We start from the raw sequence: 23,892 nt of genomic DNA on the forward strand, positions 1-23,892 counted from the left end.
AGGACATTTTCGCTGACGGTTGTGCGCATGTGCAATCAGTACTGCTGTGCGTTGAGTTGACTGAAGCAATAAAATCCTCACTCTGGACTATACTGACGTTCCCCTGCTCAGAGTCTTTCCCACAGCACCTACGTGCCCCACAATGCATTGCTCCATGCTAGTTTCTGTGCTGTCATCCGTAAGTTCCTCTATGCTAATGTGTGGGGTCTCATTCCCGCCATTGGAAAAGTGGTTTAAGAAAGAAAATGCCTTAGCCCTTTGACAGCAGATGACCCGCGCGCGCGCCACCCGCTGCGTTGCGCCTGCGCGCCGCCCGCTGCAGAGGCCCGGCGACATATTTCTGTTGCACATGAAACGATCAACACGCCGCGTATAAACGAACATATTTCAAAAACTAAAAGAGGTGCATATTTCAAAAAAGTTATGGCGTGTTAAGAACTATTTTGTTGGGCGTTTGGGTGGCGTAGTGGTCTACTCCGTTGCCTACCAACACGCGGATCGCTGGTTCGAATCCCCGTGTTACCACTGGCTTGGTCGGGCGTCCCTACAGACGCAATTGGCCATGTCTGCAGGTGGAAAGCCGGATATGGGTATGTGTCCTGGTTGCTGCACTAGCGCCTCCTGTTGTCGGTCGGGGCACCTTTTCGGGGGGAGGGGGGACTGGGGGGAATAGCGTGACCCACCCACGTGCTACGTCCCCCTGGTGGAACTCCAGAGTTCCACACTGTCCCACAACGTCAGGGGAAAGGGGAAACCCTGTCCCACAACGTCAGGGGAAACACTGTCCCACAACGACATCAAGATAAACACTGTCCCACGACGTCAGGGGAATCACTGCCCCACAATGTCAGGGGAAACACTGTCCCACAACGTCAGGGGAAACACTGTCCCACAACGTCAGGAGAAATCCTGTCCCACAACATCAGGGGAAACACTGTTCCACAATGTCAGGAGAAACACTGTCCCAAAACGTCAGGAGAAACACTACCAGAAAACCTTTGGAAGTGATTAGGTGGGTTTTCAACTGTAAAAATTGTGTTATTTGATTCTGAAGTGTTTCTCTGTATTCATAGCCATCAGAACAACGGGCACCAAACTTGTGTAGTAAATCTGGAGGACATACAAAGTATAAACATCAGGAATCAGGAACCAGGAACATTTAGTTATCGTTCCATTTCATGTACGCGAGTACATGGAGTATGGTTTCCCCCAGCCCACAGCAGTGCACCACAAAGACAAAAACACATCCAACACCTGCAAGAACACACATATCCAAACTCAGGAAAGACAGAAAATAAGAAGAAAACTACAAAATCACATATCCATCCATTATCCAAACCGCTTCTCCTACTCAGGATAAAAAAATAAAAAATCACTGTCCAGGAGAAGGAACACCAGCCAGGATGACTGTCAGAACTGCCGGTCTGCATGGGCTAGCAGCTAGCTTAGCCTGCCCCGCCTCTTCCGCGTCCTGTCAGACCGCCCTCGGTGCTTCCTCTTCGGGCTTAGCTCCAGGCAGGGCCGTGGTCCTTGGGCCCATAGGACGCAGCAGAGCAAGCTCTCCCTGCCAGACACCTTCGACACACCTCCTCGCACTCCCCACGACGACACCAAAAACCCAATCAACACCAGACAAGGCCGCCACCAGACCGCCCTCGGTGTTATCGGAACCGCCGTCTGCATGGGCTAGCAGATAGCTTAGCCCGCCCCGCTTCCACGTCCTGTCAGACCGCCCTCGGTGTGTCCTCTTCGGAAGTGCATTTTGTACCTGCAGAGGTGACACCTTGTGATAACCGTCATGTGGACTTAGACAGTACGATAAGGGACTCTACATTCTCACCTCTGCCACCAAACTGAGTTATTTCACTTTGATCACTTTAAATGTACCAGGGTGCCTTTACAATCCCTTCCATTCTCCCCACAGCAAAATGACACAGACCAAGTGCCGTCCGGACCGTCCTTCAGTGTCGTGGTCGCCATTGACTTTGGCACAACATCCAGCGGCTATGCGTACGCCTTCGCTAAGGAGCCGGAATGCATTCACACCATGAGGTGAGCCAACGCTGCAATGCAGCACCCAGAGAGGAGAGGGGGGAGCACGATGAGGATGATGATGAGGATGGAGAAAATGAGGATATCTATCTATCTATCTATCTATCTATCTATCTATCTATCTATCTATCTATCTATCTATCTATCTATCTATCTATCTATCTATCTATCTATCTATCTATCTATCTATCTATCTATCTATCTATCTATCTATCTATCTAGCTGTCCATCTATCCATCCATCCATCAGTCTGTCCGTTGTCTGTCTTCTCTTGTCTAAGCAATAAGCAAGGGGAGGAAGAGACAAGAGAAAGAGAGTAAGAGATAAACAGGATGACAGAGAAATGAGTCTCGGTGTGTGTGTCCGTAGTGAATACTGACTTATTCTAACGAACTCAGCTCGTCTTTGAAGACAAAACATGAGATGTCTCCTCTTGGTGGTTTTCCCTCTTAAAAGTGGAGCACATAACCCAGTTTGAGTTCTACCTGCAGGGTCTGCTCCTCACAGCTCCTCACAGCTCCTCACTGCTCCTCAAATCCACGTTTACTTGTGTTGTCTTTTGTCAGTGTTTCACCCTTTTTTTTTTAAAAAAGCAACACACTTTTTTAGTTGTGTTACCTCTACTGGAGAATAACCCTGTGTTCTCACCACATGCGGTTCTGATGCTGTGTTTGTATACAGACACCCAGCAAGTCGCTCAGGCTCCTCACTACGTTTTATCATCGTTAAACGTCAGTGGCAGTGCCACTGGTTTCTTCCAGTCCCAATTATCTGCCCCGTTATCTGCTCCAATTATCTACTCCATGGAGCCCTGACCCTTTACTGGTGGCAGAAACGAGGCCTGTCTCTGGACAGAAACGGCGCCTGTCTCTGGACACAAGCGGGGCCTGTCTCTGGACAGAAACGAGGCCTGTCTCTGGACAGAAACGAGGCCTGTCTCTGGACACAAGCGGGGTCTGTCTCTGGACACAAGCGGGGCCTGTCTCTGGGCAGAAAAGGGGCCTGTCTCTGGGCAGAAACGGGGCCTGTCTCTGGACAGAAACGGGGCCTGTCTCTGGACACAAGCGGGGCCTGTCTCTGGACAGAAACGGGGCCTGTCTCTGGACAGAAACGAGGCCTGTCTCTGGACAGAAACGGGGCCTGTCTCTGGACAGAAGCGGGGCCTGTCTTTGGACAGAAACGGGGCCTGTCTCTGGGCACAAGCGGGGCCTGTCTCTGGACAGAAACGGGGCCTGTCTCTGGACACAAGCGGGGCCTGTCTCTGGACACAAGTGGGCATGCCTCTGGACAGAAACGGGGCCTGTCTCTGGACACAAGCGGGGCCTGTCTCTGGACAGAAATGGGGCCTGTCTCTGGACACAAGCGGGGCCTGTCTCTGGACACAAGCGGGGCCTGTCTCTGGACACAAGCGGGGCCTGTCTCTGGACACAAGCGGGGCCTGTCTCTGGACACAAGTGGGGCCTGTCTCTGGACAGAAACGGGGCCTGTCTCTCAACAGAAGCGGGGCCTGTCTCTGCACAGAAACGCGGCCTGTCTCTGGACAGAAGCGGGGCCTGTCTCTGGACAGAAACGGGGCCTGTCTCTGGACACAAGCGGGGCCTGTCTCAGGACAGAAGCGGGGCCTGTCTCTGGACAGAAACGGGGCCTGTCTCTGGACACAAGCGGGGCCTGTCTCTGGACAGAAACGGGGCCTGTCTCTGGACAGAAGCGGGGCCTGTCTCTGGACAGAAACGGGGCCTGTCTCTGGACACAAGCGGGGCCTGTCTCTGGACAGAAACGGGGCCTGTCTCTGGACACAAGCGGGGCCTGTCTCTGGACACAAGCGGGGCCTGTCTCTGGACACAAGCGGGGCCTGTCTCTGGACAGAAACGGGGCCTGTCTCTGGACAGAAACGGAGCCTGTCTCTGGACAGAAACGAGGCCTGTCTCTGGACACAAGCGGGGCCTGTCTCTGGACACAAGCGGGGCCTGTCTCTGGACACAAGCGGGGACTGTCTCTCGACAGAAACGGGGCCTGTCTCTGGACACAAGCGGGGCCTGTCTCTGGACAGAAACGGGGCCTGTCTCTGGACCGAACCGGGGCCTGTCTCTGGACAGAAACGGGGCCTGTCTCTGGACAGAAACGGGACCTGTCACTGGACACAAGCGGGGCCTGTCTCTGGACACAAGCTGGGCCTGTCTCTGGACACAAGCGGGGCCTGTCTCTGGACAGAAACGGGGCCTGTCTCTGGACAGAAGCGGGGCCTGTCTCTGGACAGAAACGGGGCCTGTCTCTGGACAGAAGCGGGGCCTGTCTCTGGACACAAGCGGGGCCTGTCTCTGGACAGAAACGGGGCCTGTCTCTGGACAGAAGCGGGGCCTGTCTCTGGACAGAAGCGGGGCCTGTCTCTGGACAGAAACGGGGCCTGTCTCTGGACACAAGCGGGGCCTGTCTCTGGACAGAAACAAGGCCTGTCTCTGGACAGAAGCGGGGCCTGTCTCTGGACACAAGCGGGGCCTGTCTCTGGACAGAAGCGGGGCCCGTCTCTGGACAGAGGCGGGGCCCGTCTCTGGACAGAAACGGGGCCTGTCTCTGGACAGAAATGGGGCCTGTCTCTGGACACAAGCGGGGCCTGTCTCTGGACAGAAATGGGGCCTGTCTCTGGACACAGACAGGGCCTGTCTCTGGACAGAAGTGGGGCCTGTCTCTGGACAGAAGCGGGGCCTGTCTCTGGACACAAGCGGGGCCTGTCTCTGGACAGAAGTGGGCCTGTCTCTGGACAGAAGCGGGGCCTGTCTCTGGACAGAAACGAGGCCTGTCTCTGGACACAAGCGGGGCCCGTCTCTGGATACAAGCGGGGCCTGTCTCTGGACAGAAGCGGGGCCTGTCTCTGGACACAAGCGGGGCCTGTCTCTGGACAGAAACGGGGCCTGTCTCTGGACACAAGCGGGGCCTGTGTCTGGACAGAAGCGGGGCCTGTCTCTGGACACAAACGGGGCCTGTCTCTGGACAGAAACGGGGCCTGTCTCTGGACACAAGCGGGGCCTGTCTCTGGACAGAAGCGGGGCCTGTCTCTGGATAGAAACGGGGCCTGTCTCTGGACAGAAGCGGGGCCTGTCTCTGGACAGAAACGGGGCCTGTCTCTGGACAGAAGTGGGCCTGTCTCTGGACAGAAGTGGGCCTGTCTCTGGACAGAAACGGGGCCTGTCTCTGGACACAAGCGGGGCCTGTCTCTGGATAGAAACAAGGCCCGTCTCTGGACAGAAGCAGGGCCTGTCTCTGGACAGAAACGGGGTCTGTCTCTGGACAGAAACGGGGCCTGTCTCTGGACAGAAGCGGGGCCTGTCTCTGGACACAAGCGGGGCCTGTCTCTGGACAGAAGCGGGGCCTGTCTCTGGACAGAAACAGGGCCTGTCTCTGGACAGAAATGGGGCCTGTCTCTGGACACAAGCGGGGCCTGTCTCTGGACAGAAATGGGGCCTGTCTCTGGACACAAACGGGGCCTGTCTCTGGACAGAAACGAGGCCTGTCTCTGGACAGAAGCGGGGCCTGTCTCTTGACAGAAGCGGGGCCTGTCTCTGGACAGAAACGGGGCCTGTCTCTGGACACAAGCGGGGCCTGTCTCTGGACAGAAGTGGGCCTGTCTCTGGACAGAAGCGGGGCCTGTCTCTGGACAGAAACGAGGCCTGTCTCTGGACACAAGCGGGGCCCGTCTCTGGATACAAGCGAGGCCTGTCTCTGGACAGAAGTGGGCCTGTCTCTGGACAGAAACGGGGCCTGTCTCTGGACAGAAGCGGGGCCTGTCTCTGGACAGAAGCGGGGCCTGTGTCTGGACAGAAACGAGGCCTGTCTCTGGACAGAAACGGTACCTGTGTCTGGACAGAAACGGGGCCTGTCTCTGGACAGAAGCGGGGCCTGTCTCTGGACAGAAACGGGGCCTGTCTCTGGACAGAAACGGGACTTGTGTCTGGACAGAAGCGGGGCCTGTTTCTGGACAGAAACGAGGCCTGTCTCTGGACAGCGATGACACCAGCTGTCCCACCATGGCAGGGTGTCTTTGACACAGAACTATGTCCCATCTGATCCTTAAAAATTAAGAATTAAAGCCGAACACCGGGCCTAATAAGCCCACTGACAAATGATGGTCTTCCGTGGTGTCCTATTGTCTCTGTCCTCTGGTCTTGATGTCATCACATTGTCCTTGTGGCTCGTCTGCTACAAGGTGATGGTAGTGTTATGTTAGACGCAGTTTTTACTGTTGCAGCTGCAGCCTGCGGGGCAACAGAGAGGGTCTGGAAAACACAAAGGCTCGGAATGGGGAGATGGTGGCCTCTAGAACATTCTGTCTGGGCCCGCTGTGTAAGGAACTGGGGCAGGCTAAACTTAACTCTGGTGAGAACCTTGACGGGTAAATCTGTGAAACAGGCTGAACTACAACCCCTGAAGTTGTGCCGTCCTGACCCCCGAGGTCAAGTCTCGTTCCCCCGCATGCCAGGCACCGCGGGGGTTGGCTGCCCTCCGTGCTGTCACACGGGCCCTGTTTACACCTGGCACTGACATGCGTCTTGGGTGATCTGGTCACAAGTGGACAGCTCTACGTTCAGGTGTGAACGCACCCCCGTTATCATGTCACTCTGGTGTTGCCGCCTCGACAGGCCACGTAAACAGCCCTGTGATTCAAAAACCACCACTTTCTAGAAAACACAGATAGCTTAAGTGATGTGAAATTGTTGATTGACAGCTGGTGTTAAATTTTAAGGCATTTGGGTAACACTTTCTATGAAGCTTACATCTATAATGCCCTATAAGCATCTGTAACACTGTATAACGTCCTATAAGCATCTATAACGCCCTATAAGCATCTGTTGAATCTATAACGCCCATACTTTCCTATAATGTGTATTACAATGATTAACGGCTGTGGCTGAAGACTGTGAAATAGCACTGAAGCCTCATTATGCATCTCTACAAAACTTCATCAAAACAAGTTGGCTATGACGCATTATGACATTTGACAGATAAGCAGTCTAATGATGACATATTTATAATGCATAATCCGTTTTAAATTGACATAATGTCTCATAAAGGTGGTTATGAGGTGTTGTGAGGGCGTATACATGGTTATAATGAATCTTACAATGACATAGCTACACTTATAGGGCGTTATAGAGGCTTATAAAGTGTTATAGATGCAAGCTTCATAGAAAGTGTTACCGGCATTTGTTAGTCACGGCTGTCATACAAACAATTACACTTCATTGTTGTGTATGAACACCTCAGAGCTGCTTTACTGAAAAAAGGCCGCAAAAACTCCCAATTAGCTATGTCCCTACTAATGAAGGGCCAAGATGTCGACAAACCTTAAACAGTGTGCATCTTGTATCATGTGGGCAGATAAATCTGAAGAGCCAGAAAAGGTACAAGCAGCGCCGCCATTATGGCTCAGAAGATACTGAAATACCATGTTTAATTCATCATGCCTCACCACTCGTCATGTTTAATGAATCATCCCTCACCGCTCATCAGCTGATGTATGAAACATGTTCATCATCCCATTATTCAAAAGTCTCACAACACTGTGAAGCAGGGCCAGATCTATATATATATATGTACATATATATATATAGTTTATCTACTATTTACTTCATTACTCTTCACTGCAGCTGCTCAGAGCGCCTACACAAGGCATCTTCTAACTTTACAGTACATCCAGTAGCTATAACTGTATGTCTTTAGTTGAAAAGTGATTTGATGAGGTGAACAGAGTACCCTTTACCACTGCTGCTGTTGTGCTTGTTTAACGGTTAATAGCTCATTTTGAAATTCAGCCTCTTCACACTTCATGGTGAGACACGGATCCAGAGCAGACGCCACGCCGGCACGAAGACGGCAGTACTTATTGAAGACGCTCCTCACGTGGGCCATTAACCCTGATCCTCACATGGAGGTCGAGGGAGGTGTTTCAGATCGATGACCAGAAACCTTGTCCTTAGAAACACCCCCCCCCCCCCAAGAGGACAGGCAGGATGGTTGCCCCTGTTGTGTTACAGAGAAAGTTTTGAGTTTTCTACCAACCACGTGCTCCACTTCTGTCAGATTCGTGCTTACAGACTCCTCCTTCACACACCCATCAACTGAAACCTGGACAGGCCGGCTGTTTGAGGCCACTCAAAAAGAGGAGAAGGCCTTTTTGTTAACACTGAGCACTGTGCTCCTGCGAGTCAACCCAGAATCCCTGCACACGTCACCCTAAAGGAAGGGGCATGCATGTTGTTCATGAGCATCTGAAACCCTTTTTTTTTGCTAATGACTTGGACACTAGCAATATGACGGGGAGAGCAGAAGAGAGGTGGAGAAGAGGGTGCAGGCAGGGTGGAGTGGGTGGAGAAGAGTGTCAGGAGTGATGTGTGACAGAAGGGTACCAGCAAGAGTTAAAGGGAAGGTTTACAAGATGGTGGTGAGACCAGCTATGTTATATGGTTTGGAGACAGTGGCACTGATGAAAAGACAGGAGGTGGAGCTGGAGGTGGCAGAGATGAAGATGATAAGATTTTCACTGGGAGTGATGAAGAAGGACAGGATTAGGAACGAGTATATTAGAGGGACATCTCAGGTTGGACGGTTTGGAGACAAAGCAAGAGAGACAAGATTGAGATGGTTTGGACATGTGTGGAGGAGAGACGCTGGGTATACTGGGAGAAGGATGCTGAATATGGAGCTGCCAGGGAAGAGGAGAAGAGGAAGGCCAAAGAGGAGGTTTATGGAGGTGGTGAGGGAGGACATGCAGGTGGCTGGTGTGACAGAGGAAGATGCAGAGGACAGGAAGAGATGGAAACAGATGATCCACTGTGGAGCCCCCTAACGGGAGCAGCCGAAAGTAGTAGTAGTAGTGGTGGTAGTAGTAATATTAGTGGTAGTAGTAGTAGTAGTAGCAGTATTACTAGTAGTAGTAGTGGTGGTAGTAGTAGTAGTAGTAGTAATAGTAGTAGAAGTACTACTAGTAGTAGTAGTAGTAGTGGTAGTAGTAGTAGTAGTAGAAGTATTACTAGTAGTAGTAGTGGTAGTAGTAGAAGTATTAGTAGCAGTAGTAGTGGTAGTAGTAGTAGAAATATTACTAGTAGTAGTAGTGGTAGTAGTAGTTGTAGTAGTGGTAGTAATAGTAGTAGTAGTAGTGGTAGTAGTAGTAGTAGAAGTATTACTAGCAGTAGTAGTGGTAGTAGTAGTAGTAGTAGAAGTATTACTAGTAGTAGTAGTAGTGGTAGTAGTGGTAGTAATAGTAGTAGTGGTAGTAGTAGATTTCTCAGTTGTCCTCAAAGGTATTGCTCAGTGGCCCCAGTTTAAAACTCCATCTTCATAAAAGCAAGCTGAGTAGTTCATAACTGACATTTCCAGCAAGCAGTCAAAGATGTTCCTCCAAGAAATCCTCCTATAAAATGGGAGGATTCAGTTGTGTATTCACAACTTGCTGTGTAAATACACGTTTATTGTATAATTATGTTGTATTAAGCTTCCAGGTGTAACATGTATGTATAATTAACTATTAGTATTTAGGATTTTCAAAGGTTAAATACATCGTCAGCCAAATGTCTTGAAACCACGACCGGCCAACTACAAGGCACATATTATTGTATATGTACATTATTGTATACACACATTATTGTATATGTACATTATTTTATACACACATTATTGTATATGTACATTATTGTATATGTACATTATTGTATACACACATTATTGCATATGTACATTAGTTTATACACACATTATTGTATATGTACCTTATTGTATATGTACATTATTGTATACACACATTATTGTATATGTACATTATTGTATACACACATTATTGTATACAAACATGACTGTCAGATCTGGCTCCACTCAAAGTACGACAGCTTCTGCTCCTCTGTGGTTCCTCGGCCCTGGCTGGTCTGGAATCTGGTCTGGCTTTTCAGACAGAAAGCAACGTGATGACAGCCAGTCAGCAGCAAGTCCTTGGGGGAAACCTGAATTTAACTTTTAATAATCTAATAAATGTCCATCAGTCATATTAAAGACTCAGATCTCCCAAATGAGGTCCAGGTCACAGCGAACTGCTCCATAGTGCAGTGACCTTCACAATCCCATCATGCACTTGGAGCTCGTGGAGTACACTCCTCTCCCAAGGAACAGAGCTCACACTAATAATAGCTGGCCTCCATTAGTTCAAACTACCCCGGCATGTCTTCATTAGTCCAAAATACCTCGGCATGTCTTCATTAGTCCAAAATACCCCGGCATGTCTTCATTAGTCCAAACTGCCCCGGCATGTCTTCATTAGTCCAAACTGCCCCGGCATGTCTTCATTAGTCCAAAATACCCCGGCATATCTTCATTAGTCCAAACTGCCCCGGCATGTCTTCCTTAGCCCGGAGGCCACGCTCAGGTGGCTGTTTCCAGGAGAGTACCGTGGCTGGTTTGGGGCAACAGGACTTGTTCCAGGTCGACTGTGTTTCTTTGCCTCCCTCCCTCTCTCCCTCCCTGCCTGCCTGCCTCCCTCCCTGCCTCCCTCCCTGCCTCCCTGCCTGCTGGGAGTTTGGGTGGAAGGATCACCTCACAACCTGCTCCTCATGTTAGGCAATGTGCTGTTAAAGCTCTGGCTTAGATCTGCAGGGAGACACACTCACTGGAACGGGACGGTCTCACGCGGGGGATCCAGTCTTCTGTTAGCATCGTGGCCCTGACTGAATAGTGCCGTGTCCCCGCAGCATGTAACTGTAAAGTGTATTGCGGATACCAAAGCTAGATCAGGTAACCACCAAGAGTTGTAGCCCCCTACCATCCCCAGCATGGATGGACACCTGCACACTGGGCCACATGTCTAGACAGTGCTGAGGGGAGGGGTGCGGTACCGGGTTACCGTCTTGGATTGTGTACAGAATCCCGACAGAACACCCCAAAGTAAACAGCCTCTGTCTTCCTTAGGCGCTGGGAGGGTGGAGACCCCGGTGTGTCCAATCAGAAAACTCCCACCACCATCCTGCTGACCCCGGACAGGAAGTTCCACAGCTTTGGCTATGCAGCACGTGACTTCTACCATGATCTGGACCCCACCGAGTCCAAGCACTGGCTCTACCTGGAGAAATTCAAAATGAAGCTCCACACCACTGCAGTAAGGAGATGCCACACACACACACACACACACACACACACACACACAGACACACACACACGTGCTTGAACGCATGCACTCACATGCACAATCAAACACGCACATGTGCAAAAGAAGCACACTAGTTATCCTGGGTGCTGCGCTTGCAGGCGTGGACACACCTAATGAAGTCTTTCTGCTACTCCGTCTGTTGGCTCGTCAGCTTCATGGGAAATGGGGACAGACAATGACATGAAACTTTCAGAAAGGAGGGCGGCGGTCCCTAGCTGACATATGTAGAGCTTCTGAGGTAATTGGGTCGAGCTCACAGAAAGGGTCAAAATCTTTTTTCAGCCTCAACTTTGTCAGAAATGGTTTGATTTACTTCAAATTGCCAACAAAATGTTCAAGTTTGTATTTGAAAGTTGTGTTTGGTGATATGGTCAATACCACGATAATCATAGGGAGCTTTCCACGATATGGGCTGAGATATTCCATGTTCCAAGGACCACTCTGCAATGCCGGAAGTCAGCCCACCCCATTCCCCGCCTTTGCCTGCCACCCGGCCTGCCTGCTGTGCACCCTACCACAATGCTCACGTGTGGTGGGTCCATGGGGTGGTGGCTCTGGACCCGGCCGGCCCCATGGGCCAAGGCCCGACCACCAGACACTCGCCGGCGAGCTCCCTTCCCCAGTTCTGGCTCCAGGAGAGGGCCCCGGTTTCCCTTTTCCGGCGCCCACTCGTTTTCCTCCATAGGGTGTCTGGGCTCAGCCTGAGAGATGGGGCGAGGAGCTCTGCTGCTCCTTCGTGTCGAAAGGAGCCAGTTGAGGTGGTTCGGGCATCTGATTAGGATGCCTCCTGGGCATCTTCCTTTGGAGGTTTACCAGGCATGGCCAACTGGGAGGGGACCCCGTGAAGACCCAGAACTCGCTGGAGGGACTACATGTCCAATCTGGCCTGGGAACGCCTTGGGATCCCCCAGGAGGAGCTGGGGGGTGTTGCTGGGGAGAGGGACCTCTGAAGTGCCCTATAGCTTGCTGCCACCGTGACCCGACCCCGGAGAAGTGGCTGAAGATGAATCTGCTAAGATATGGATATACATATACATTGGACTCGTTGGTACTGTATACTGTAATCTGAAACCAAAACTAGTTTTCAGTTAATACTCCCTTAAATAGTGAATCCCTCCCTTTGTGAGAAATGTCATGTAATAGATTGTCATTGTTATTAATTTAGATGACAAAATGGTTTGTCACAGTACGACAATATCTAACCCCCCCCCCCGATGCAAATACCATTGAAAGACCAAAAACTGATGTTGAATTATTTTGCCCAGCTGTATTTCAAAGATCCTATGTAGCTCCATTGCTTTACTGAGAAATGTGTTTTTCTGATGGTCAGTTAAGGTCAAAGGTCAGCAGTGGGGTTTGTTGTGCCACTTGTTTCTCTGGGACTTTCCGTCTCCATGCGGCGTAAAAGGGCCCCGCTGATTCGACACTGAAAAACACAACTTTTCACCGAGATGCAGGAAGTCCCCCCCCCCCTTTTCTCCCCAGTTGTACTTAGCCAATTACCCCACTCTTCTGAGCCGTCCCGGTCACTGCACCACCCGTTCAGCTGATCCGGGGTGCTGGGCTGGCTGCAGGCAGGGTGTCAGCAGGGTGTATTTTTTCAAGGTTCACATCCTTGGAAAAAAAAATGGCCGACCTCAGTTTATACCTCCACTTAGGTTCTAGTTGCAGGAGCGTGGCCTTTCAATACAGTGTTTTCTCTTTTTATGGTCAATGGGTAGAGGATAAACTGTTTCTGTCATTTAACTCTTATTCACTTCCTGCCCCGATCAGAATCTCTCCATTGACACGGACCTCCAGGCAGCCAATGGGAAGAGAGTGAAAGCCTTGGATATCTTTGCATATGCACTTGCCTTCTTTAAGGAGCAGGCGCTCAAGGTAAGGAATTGTTTAGCTTCTGTGGCATCACATCCAAATGCAGCATCCCATCAGGGGGTCCCTCCAGTAGTGTTAACCCATTACACTGTCAGACCACAGCTTCACAACGTGTTCAGCAGTAACTTCAGCCAGTTTCGGGCCGACGGAAGACGTCATCATGTGACTTTGTGACTTTCTAGGAGCTGAGCGACCAGACGGGCAGCGAGTTTGACAACAACGACGTGAGATGGGTCATCACCGTGCCAGCCATCTGGAAAATGCCAGCCAAGCAGTTCATGAGGGAGGCTGCCTACAAAGTATGCTCACCAACAGAGATGGACACAAATACACCAAAAAGTACCTCGATACAAATTACAAATACTTGCTCGTCACAATAAAATACAAAATACTGGAATGAGAAAATGCATTTAATTAAAAGACAAGTCATTTGTAATTTGAATATACAAAAATACATTCTATACAAACTGATATCACATGTTAGACATACAGCAGCCTCACTATCGGGAATCAGGGACAATTTATTTGTCATTTCATATTATGTACTACGTACACTGAAGAAACAAACTTCTGTTTCCCCCAGCCCACAGCAAGTCAACACAAAAGAAAAGAAAAAAAACACATATCCAAAAACAACACCAGCAAAAACATACAAAAACCGAGAACAAAGCAAAAAAAAAAACAACACAAGCAGCCAACAACACAGTCCACCCAGTGTAATACAGTCCAAAACCTCCACGGCCAGAGAACCAACGCCAGCCAGGATGACTGTCAGAACTGCTGGTCTGCACGGGCTAGCACTTAGCTTAGCCCGCCCCACTTCCACGTCCTGTCATACCGCCCTTGGTGTTTCCTCTTCGGGCACAGCTCCAGGCAGGGCTGTTGTCCTTGGGCCCTTCGGATGCAGCAGACTAGGTTCCCTCAGCCAATCCAACGCCAGCTCTCTCAGCCAGACACCAAACAATGTGGGTCTGATCTTAACCCTCCCACATTGAAAAGATGAGCTCCGCTCATTTCCCCACATCATAGATTTGAAGTGGCCAATCAGGATATCTGGGAGGTGGGAGGCTGTGAATTCAGGGGTGCATGCTGGGTAGTTTCTGTCAGTCAAAGTGACCATTGACTGACTGAGTGAACAGCCAATTGAAACGGAACTAGGGGAAGTGAACAGTTAGGCCACAGTGATGCGCTAGTTCTCTCAGGAGACAATAAGACTGGCCATTTAGCAGGTGCCTTCTTCAAGAGCAATAAATGAAAATCAGTACATTTCTGAGATCTCCAACTTTATAATCAACCTGTTGAATGAGTGCAAAAGACACAAAACAGTACCATTAGAGTAAAGTATGATACAGTACAAAATAATAGACGAGAGAGAGAAGCACCCCCCCCCAATGCCAACAACAACCTAAAAAAAAAAGAAGAGTATACTCCTTATACACTGCAAACCTTCCATTTCTGTTTCAGTTGTTTTTCAACACAACTAATTTCTCCATCAGTTCAGCTGTTAATCACCTTCTGTGAGGGTGGTAAACCATGCCTGCAAAGGAGAAAAGACACTCAGCTGGTGCCGAGGATGGCAGTGGTGTTGAATCTCACAAAGAGTATCTTGGTCAGTGGATATGAATCCAGTGAGGAAAGGTCCTTTCTGGGGTCCTCCAGAAAGTGAAAGGTCTCCAACTCTGTTTTACTGTGGCTGGGCAACATCTCTCTGCCCAACAGACTCTCATGTCCTGTTGTTGGGATTGGAAACAGTAGGGGTAAACAGGGAAACTAGGTTGTACTGAATTTATATTAAATTCAAGGAGTTTTAATATCAGGAAAATATTTAAAAACATGATATGAAACTAGCTACTCATTTATTCTTTAATTTATGAATATTCGTTTTTGATGATTAATTCATACAATTGCAGTTTAATCTTAAGACACTGAAGTGAGAGTAGTTTACCCGTATGCTGGTCAGAGAAGATGAAGAAATCGTGTTCATTCTCTTCAGCGGTGTTTGATGAGGCAGTCCCACTTACTGACACAAGGCCAAGCTCTTCAGCTGAGTGCAAAAACAGGGTGATGTATCCTCTTCTTCTCTGCAGTTAGTTTGGAAGACAACCACCATCTTGAAAATCAAGTGGGTTGCTGTAGCCGGGATGGCTTCATTGACATCAGTCTTCAGCTGTAAGAAGCCACTGAACCTTTTCTCAAAGCCAGCTATGGTGGCTTGCAAGATACACTATATGGACAAACGTATTGGGACACACCTCTTAATCACTGAATTCAGGTGTTTCATTCAGACCCATTGCCACGGGTGTATAAAATCAAGGAGCTAGCCATGCAGTCTGCATTTACAAGCATTTGTGAAAGAATGGGTTGTTCTGAAGAGCTCAGTGAATTCAAGCGTGGTACTCTCATAGGATGCCACCTTTGCGATAAGTCAGTTCGTGAAATTTATACAGTCAATTTATACAGTCAACTGTAAGTGGTATTATTGAAAAGTGGAAGCGTTTAGGAACAACAGCAACTCAGCCACGAAGTGGCAGATCACGTAAAGTCACACAGCGGGGTCAACGAGTGTTGAGGCGCATAGTGCGTAAAAGTCGCCAACGCTCTGTTGACTCAATAACTGCAGAGTTCCAAACTTCCTCTGGCATTAACATCAGCACAAAAACTGTGTGCTGGGAGCTTCATGGAATGGGTTTCCATGGCCGAGCAGCTGCATGCAAGCCTTACATCACCAAGCACAATGCCAAGCATTGGATGGAGTGGTGTAAAGCACGCTGCCACTGGACTCTGGAGCAGCGGAAACGGGTTCTGTGGAGTGATGAATCACCCTTCTCTGTCTGGCAGTCTGATGGACAAGTCTGGGTTTGGCGGATGCCAGGAGAACGTTACCTGCCTGACTGCACTGTGCCAACTGTACAGTTTGGTGGAGGAGGGGATAACGGTATGGGGTTGTTTTTCAGGCCCCTTAGTTCCAGTGAAGGGAAATCTTAATGCTTCAGCATAGCAAGACATTTTGGACAATTCTATGCTTCCAACATTGTGGGAACAGTTTGGGGAGGACCCCTTTCTGTTCCAGTATGACTGTGCCCCAGTGCACAAAGCAAGGTCCATTAAGACATGGTTGGGTGAGTTTGGTGTGGAAGAACTTGACTGGCCTGCACAGAGCCCTGACCTCAACCCCATCGAACACCTTTGGGATGAACTAGAACGGAGATTTGTGAGCCATGTCTTCTCATCCAACATCAGTGCCTGACCTCACAAATGCTCTTTTGAATGAATGGGCAAAAATTCCCACAGACACACTCCAAAATCTTGTGGAAGGCCTTCCCAGAAGTTTTATTATAAAAGTATTCATCGACTCTTCCCCCAAGTCTCCTCGTGGCCATAACTTTAGCACCTTGGCAAAGTCCCTGTTCCAAGTCTATAAATTATTTATGTTCAACAGTGGCCAACGGGTACATGCCTTTAGTGACAAAGGATGTGACAAGAGTCAATTTCATTTTGTTTCACAGAACCATGTTCAAACAGAGTAGTTGTTTGTATGAGGTCCTGTTTTTTGTTTTTGTTTGTTTTTGTTGTTGTTTGACTTTGTTGTTTGGTTTTGGTTTTTTTTGCTTTTCCCACTGGCAAATTAATTTTTGTAGTCTTCATATTCCTTTATTTTGTCAGGGTGCCTTTGTTTCAAGTGGGTTTTAAAATTTGATGTCGCTGACACTCAGCCTCTATTTTTCCGTTTGGGATCTGCTTCACTATTTGGTAGTATTTCCCATCCGGCACTGAACATTTGGGCATTGGTGTGGCTTCTTCTTCTGCAGATGTGGCAGATGATGGGCCAGCCTGACCAGGCTCTGGTGATTCCTTGCCACTCATCCCATGAGATGACTGACTTCTACCTAAAGAACTATGTATAAAGATACCATTAAAATGATTAGGCCTGCCAGTTGCAACTTAAAACCAACAGCATTCAAAAACACTAACAGCTCACGTAATAAGACTCTAAAACGCAGTCATTTGTGTGTTACTTAAGTATTGTCCAGGAATGGAGTCAATTCCCTTTGAATTGTATTAACTCTCTATGATCCATATTGTAAAACGTTTTGTACACCAAGATGAACAACACCTAGCTTTAGAGTAAAGACCAGAATGAAAGATTTTAATTGATATGTGACTTGCTTTTTTAAAATCAATGATTTTTTTAACCTGACCATCTCCTGACATAGCAAACACTGTAAAATGTTACCCTTATCCTCAGGAGGACTGCGCAAGCTTTTTCCCTGACAACTATTAAGAATGGCCACAATAAAACTCCTAAATGTAGCTCTGCTGGAAATCAATTCTGTCATGCGTTACAGAAGCTGCTAACAAATAATCTCGCTAACGAAGCGTCCCATGGTGACTAACCACCAGATGTCACTGTTCCAGCCGCCGGAGCGTGTCTGGGACGTTACTAGCAACGCTACTAGCTACTGACGTTAGCTGGTATGCTAACATTACTAGCTAGTGACGTTAGCTGGTATGCTAACATTACTAGCCAGTGACGTTAGCTGGTATGCTAACATTACTAGCCAGTGACGTTATCTGGTATGCTAACATTACTAGCTAGTGACGTTAGCTGGTATGCTAACATTACTAGCCAGTGGCGTTAACTGGTATGCTAACATTACTAGCTAGTGACGTTAGCTGGTATGCTAACATTACTAGCTACTGACGTTAGCTGGTGTGCTAACATTACTAGCTACTGACGTTAGCTGGTATGCCAAAATTAGTAGCTAGTGACGTTAGCTGGTATGATAACATTCTTAGCTAGTGACGTTAGCAGGTATGCTAACATTACTAGCCAGTGACGTTAGCTGGTATGCTAACATTACTAGCTAGTGACGTTAACTGGTATGCCAAAATTAGTAGCCAGTGGCGTTAGCTGGTATGCCAACATTACTAGCTAGTGACGTTAGCTGGTATGCTAACATTAGTAGCTAGTAGGTATATTTGCCAGTTCTAGAGCACATGTGTTTGGTAATTGCTCTTTTCTTCTGTGGTATTTTAGTGTCATTCAGAGAGCTCGCCTTAGCAGGCAATATCTGATCATATGTTGATTACATACCTTTATCTTAGGGGGAATTTGCACCAAACACCAAAGCAGCAGCTTCTTTCCTCAAGCTACTGCTCATCACCAGGAACACAACTGAAATACGGTAGTTCACAATGAGTGCTGCTGGACCCGACAGCACATGTCACGTGATTCACTTGCGTTTAGCCAAAGACTGCGATTAGGCTAATTGTTGTAGTTTTTCCTACAGTTTAAACCTGGGGGAAAATATTGTCTCTTTTGAAAATGAAAAGACATATTAAATAATGTGTTTTAAGTATTTGAAATACACAAATACAAGCTCTTAAAATATTTTTTTACAAATTACATCTTGTTTTTTCTGTCCAGCAAAATAGAAATGACAGCATACTCAAAAGTAATTAAATATGCATTTAAATACATTTATGTGTGTGTGAGAGAGACAGACAGGCAGACAGATGCATAGCTGCTCAGAGGGCTGTTGTGCCAGACAGTGGGCAGGATTCTCAGACCCCCCCCCCCCCACACACACACACGTGGATATATAACAGCGTCAGAGTGACCTAGGGAAAGTGGTAGAGGATGCAGGGAGGGACAGTATGGGAAGGAGAGACTAAAGAGAGAGGGGGGGGGGAACAAAGAGAGAGAGAGGGAGCACTTTAACCAAAGACATGAGGACACACCGCCCCTCTCGTTTCATTGTGTATCTCTGGTCTGGAGGTGGGCCAGGGCACATTTCATCACTGCGGTGTCCTCCATCCTAAATGCGCTCCTCCTCGGCTAGACGTCGGTACAGTGTCGCATGCTGCATAACAACTGCGTCTGGGGAAACGTGTGTGTGTGTGTGTGTGTGTGTGTGTGTGTGTGTGTGTGTGTGTGTGTGTGTGTGTGTGTGTGTGTGAGCGAGAGACTGGCAGGGTGTGGTTGTCTGTCTGCCTTAGTATCTGTCATAGAGGAGGGGGAGGGGGTCCAGAGGAAGTGAAGCAAACGGATGGAAGAAAGGCAAGGGACTGTGGGAAGGGGGAAAGACTCACTTTGTGTGTGTGTGTGTGTGTGTCTGAGTGTGTGTGTCTGAGTGTGATTTCTCAGATGGTGGGCTTGTAAAGTTTTAATGAGCACTCATCTTTGGTTCATTTCTTTTCCATTTGCCTGATTAATCTGCTTCCCTATGAAATACCACATTGTCATGCATGTAAGTCTGTGTGTGTGTGTGTGTGTGTGTGTGTGTGTGTGCGTGCGTGTTGTTGTGAGGGGGGGGCGAGACCGAGAATAGAGGAGACAGAGAGGAGAGAGACAAAGAGCTGTGGCCTGGTCACCTGATATCTGCAATGGGAGCAGAAACAGGGTTGAAAGGGGGTGGAGTAAGAGAGCGAGGGAGGGAGGGAGAGGAAGAGAGAGAGAGAGAGGCAGGATAGAGAAGAATGGAAAAGACACGAGAGCGATGGCAAGTGAGAGAGTATGGAAGGGGAAGGTGGAGGAGAGTGAAGAGAAGAGAAGAGGAGGAACGACCGGGAAAGAAAAGAAAGGGAGATATTGAGGTTGCTGGCTCTGTTGTGACTCAGCAAGTAGGGAGGCAGCAGCAGCCCACCCTGCCGCGCCCCTCACTCACAGCATCATCACACACATGTTGGAGGGATATGACGCAAGCCAGAGGTCAAAACTGTTACCCTCCCTGACAGAGAGAAGGGGGGTGAAGCAAGTGGAGGGGACAGAGGGAGGGGGTGAAGCGGGTGGGAGGGACAGAGAGAGAAGGGGGGATGAAAAGGGTGGGAGGACAGAGGGAGAAGATACATAGAATGCTAGATCAGGGGTCGGCAACCTATGACACACGTGTCCACGGTGGCACGCGAGGCCGTTAAGCCGGGCACACAGAGCAATTCAATATGTCTTTAGTGAATATATATTTTAGTTTAATGTTTTGATAGAAACTATTTTTAATATGAGATGTAATCTAACGGTGACTAAACCAACAATTAGATTTAAAATAATACTGAAAATCAGTCTCAAAACACACCATTGTTTTTGACAGCAAGAGCGCGCACACAAGTGACGTAGTGTGTCATGCCCTCCTCCCCCCCCCTCCCTGCCCTCCTCCCCCCCCCCTCCCTCTGACCCGCCCACGAGCCCAGCGGTCCAGCGGTCCAGCGGTAGTGACGACACAGTATGTTTAACTAAGTTGAACCAGTTCACCTGGGCACAGCGCTGAGTGACAGAAATGTTGCATCACGGGCGGCACCGTGGCGCAGTGGTTAGCGCGGTCGCCTCACAGCAAGACGGTCCTGGGTTCGAGCCCCGGGGTTGTCCTCTGTGTGGAGTTTGCATGTTCTCCCCGTGTCTGCGTGGGTTTCCTCCGGGTGCTCCGGTTTCCTCCCACAGTCCAAAGACACGTAGGTCAGGTGACTCGGCCGTACTAAATTGTCCCTAGGTGTGTGTGTGTGTGTGTGTGTGTGTGTGTGTGTGTGTGTGTGTGTGTGTGTGTGTGTGTGTGTGTGTGTGTGTGTGTGTGTGTTGGCCCTTTGTGATGGTCTGGCGGTCTGTCCAGGGTGTCTCCCTGCCTGCCGCCAAATGAGTGCTGGGATAGTCTCCAGCATCCTGAGAGCAGGACAGGCGGTTCGGATAATGGATGGCCCTGTAAGTGACCTCTTCAGTCTCAGCTGACTGCAGGTGTCCCCACCCTTATAAACAATACAGCTGCATAACGACCGAAAACAATGATCAGTTTCATAGGCATGTAGGGCACATGGCCATGACCATAGAAACTGTGGCCATGTGTACTATTCACAGAGGATTGGGGAATGCTTGCAATCACAGCATTGTAAGATGGTGACAGACGTACTCTTAGCCCCCCCCCCCCCCCCCGTGCAGGGATGGTCGTTCCCTCTTAACATAGATGGCCTCTTAGACTCCCCATTCAAACCAGCGTTCCTCCCTATCAAGGATGGTCCCATCCTCATCCCTGAAAGAGTGGCCACTGGCCTGTAGATGGTGTGGGGTCCTGGCCTGACGTGACGTGTTAGCTCTCCTGCGTTGTGCCATCCTCTTGGCCAGCGTCTGTTTGGTTTCCCTGATGCACAAGTCATGGTCCCTGAACCGAGAGGGGGCCTAAGACTACATCTGTCACCATCTTACAATGCTGTGATTGCAAACATTCCCGAATCCTCTGTGAATAGTACACATGGCCACTGTAATGCTGGTTAATGGCTCTGCCTATTTGCATATGAAACCAATCGTAGGTTTCGGTCGTTATGTCACTGTGTTGTTTATAAACACACTGTATTGTTTATAAGGGTGGGGTACCTGCAGTCAGCTGAGACTGAAGAGATCACTTAGATGATGATGAAACGTTTCTCTCCATAAACGTTGTGTCCAGATGTGATTTTCTTACCTGGATTATTGAGCATGCATCAAGACACAACGTAACACAGCTAGCTAGCTTTCTGTTTTGTTTCATGTCAAGAACAACTGATGATGGCAGAAGCAGTATTGTCTAATATTCACCCCTTTCAGCCGTCTTGAACAAACGAAGTTGAATTTATTTCATGAAAGGGACGAGCTGTGTGCACTCTGCTGTGAAAATGTTGTGTGTCGAACTTCACGTGTAAACCATCATTTTGAAACAAGGCAGGAGAAAAATGTCAAAGATAAGGCTGATGAAGCTGAATCAACCCAGAGGGCAGCGGCCCAGTACGGGAAGCAAAGCAGCTTGTTTACAACCCGATGTCCTGCCAAAACCAAGCTACAGAGGGCAGCTATAACCATGCTACAGAGGGCGGCTATAACCGAACTACAGAGGGCAGTTATAATCAAGCTACAGAGGGCAACTATAACCATGCTACAGAGGGCAGCTATAACCAAGCTACAGAGGGCGGCTATAACCATGCTACAGAGGGAAGCTATAACCAAGCTACAGAGGGCAGTTATAATCAAGCTACAGAGGGCAGCTATAACCGAGCTACAGAGGGCAGCTATAACCATGCTACAGAGGACAGCTATAACCAAGCTACAGAGGGCAGCTATAACTGAGCTACAGAGGGTGAGCTACACAGGGCAGCTATAACCAACCTACAGAGGGCAGCTATAACTGAGCTACAGAGGGCAGCTATAACCAACCTACAGAGGGCAGCTATAACCAACCTACAGAGGGCAGTTACAATCAAGCTGCAGAGGGCAGCTATAACCAAGCTACAGAGGGCAGCTATAACTGAGCTACAGAGGGCAGCTATAACCAACCTACAGAGGGCAGCTATAACCAACCTACAGAGGGCAGTTATAATCAAGCTGCAAGGGCAGCTGTAACTGAGCTACAGAGGGCAGTTATAACCAAGCTACAGAGGGCAGCTATAACAGAGGGCAGCTATAACCAAGCTACAGAGGGCAGTTATAACCAAGCTACAGAGGGTAGCTATAACCAACCTACAGAGGGCAGCTATAACTGAGCTACAGAGGGCGAGCTACAGAGGACAACTATAACCAAGCTACAGAGCGCAGTTATAATCAAGCTGCAGAGGGCAGTTATAAGCAAGCTACAGAGGGCAGTTATGATCAAGCTGCAGAGGGCAGCTGTAACCGATCTACGGAGGACAGCTATAACCAAGCTACAGAGGGCAGCTATAAGCAAGCTACAGAGGGCAGTTATAACCAAGCTACAGAGGGTTGCTATAACCAACCTACAGAGGGCAGCTATAATCAAGCTGCAGAGGGCAGCTGTAAAGTCGTACAGTGCAGTGCTTAACATGGGAAGCCATTCTCCGATGGAGAGAATATAATTGAGGCTTTCCTCAGCAGGTCCCAGGTCATAGTTGATGGGTTTCCAAACAAAGACACGATCATCGACAGGACCAAAGAAATGCCCGTTTCTGTGAGAACTGTAGAGAGACGCAGCACAGACATGCTGAAACCGGCAAACTCCTGCACTGAAAGCTGCTTCGGTGTTCAGTGTAGCTCTGGACCAGTGTGTGCATGTAAACCGAACCCATTCTCATTCCAAACTCGTCTCATATGGACGCTTGTTGAGGACGACCTCTTCGTCACTGTTCAACGCTCTAGATACCCCTTTAACGTCACCTTTCAACGTGGAGGGACTGAGATCACTCATAGACACAAAAACAACGTCATGACAACATGTCATGACAACTACCTGGGAGCATGTATTACACAACACATTAAACTACCTGGGAGCATGTATTACACGACATATTAAACTACCAGGGAGCATGTATTACACAACATATTAAACTACCTGTGAGCCTGTATTACACAACATATTAAACTACATGGGAGCATGTATTACACAACATATTAAACTACCTGGGAGCATGTATTACACAAAATATTAAACTACCTGGGAGCATGTATTATACAACATATTAAACTACCCGGGAGCATGTATTACACAAAATATTAAACTACCCGGGAGCATGTATTACACTTTACATTACGTTACATTACAGTCATTTAGCCGACGCTTTTATCCAAAGCGACTTACAATAAGTGCATCATTTAACGTAGGAAATCAGGAGAACTACTAGTCATCAGAGGTCATAAGTGCATCTCAACAAGCATCTAAGAGCAAAACCAGTGCTAAAGTAAAAGTGCAAGAAAGTTGTTTTTTTTAAATGGGTGAATGCATTAAGTGCTAAGAACAAGTAACAGGGTAGTAGTTCTTAAAGAGGTGAGTTTTCAACCTGCGCCGAAAGATGGGCAGCGACTCCGCTGTCCTGAC

The 23,892-nt window shown here is 48.6% G+C and overlaps 1 protein-coding gene across 1 annotated transcript in view; it reads left to right on the forward strand.

Annotated features, from left to right (window-relative positions):
• Positions 1–23,892, forward strand: part of hspa12a (heat shock protein 12A) — a 147,894-nt gene that overhangs the window by 77,658 nt on the left and 46,344 nt on the right. The window contains exons 3-6 of the mRNA XM_056292026.1: positions 1,925–2,052; positions 10,999–11,185; positions 13,010–13,114; positions 13,294–13,410. Of these exons, the coding sequence (XP_056148001.1) occupies positions 1,925–2,052; positions 10,999–11,185; positions 13,010–13,114; positions 13,294–13,410 (537 nt within the window). The remainder of the gene's footprint in view (positions 1–1,924; positions 2,053–10,998; positions 11,186–13,009; positions 13,115–13,293; positions 13,411–23,892) is intronic.

The sequence above is a fragment of the Lampris incognitus genome, chromosome 13 (assembly GCF_029633865.1).
Source record: "Lampris incognitus isolate fLamInc1 chromosome 13, fLamInc1.hap2, whole genome shotgun sequence".
Taxonomy (NCBI): domain Eukaryota; kingdom Metazoa; phylum Chordata; class Actinopteri; order Lampriformes; family Lampridae; genus Lampris; species Lampris incognitus.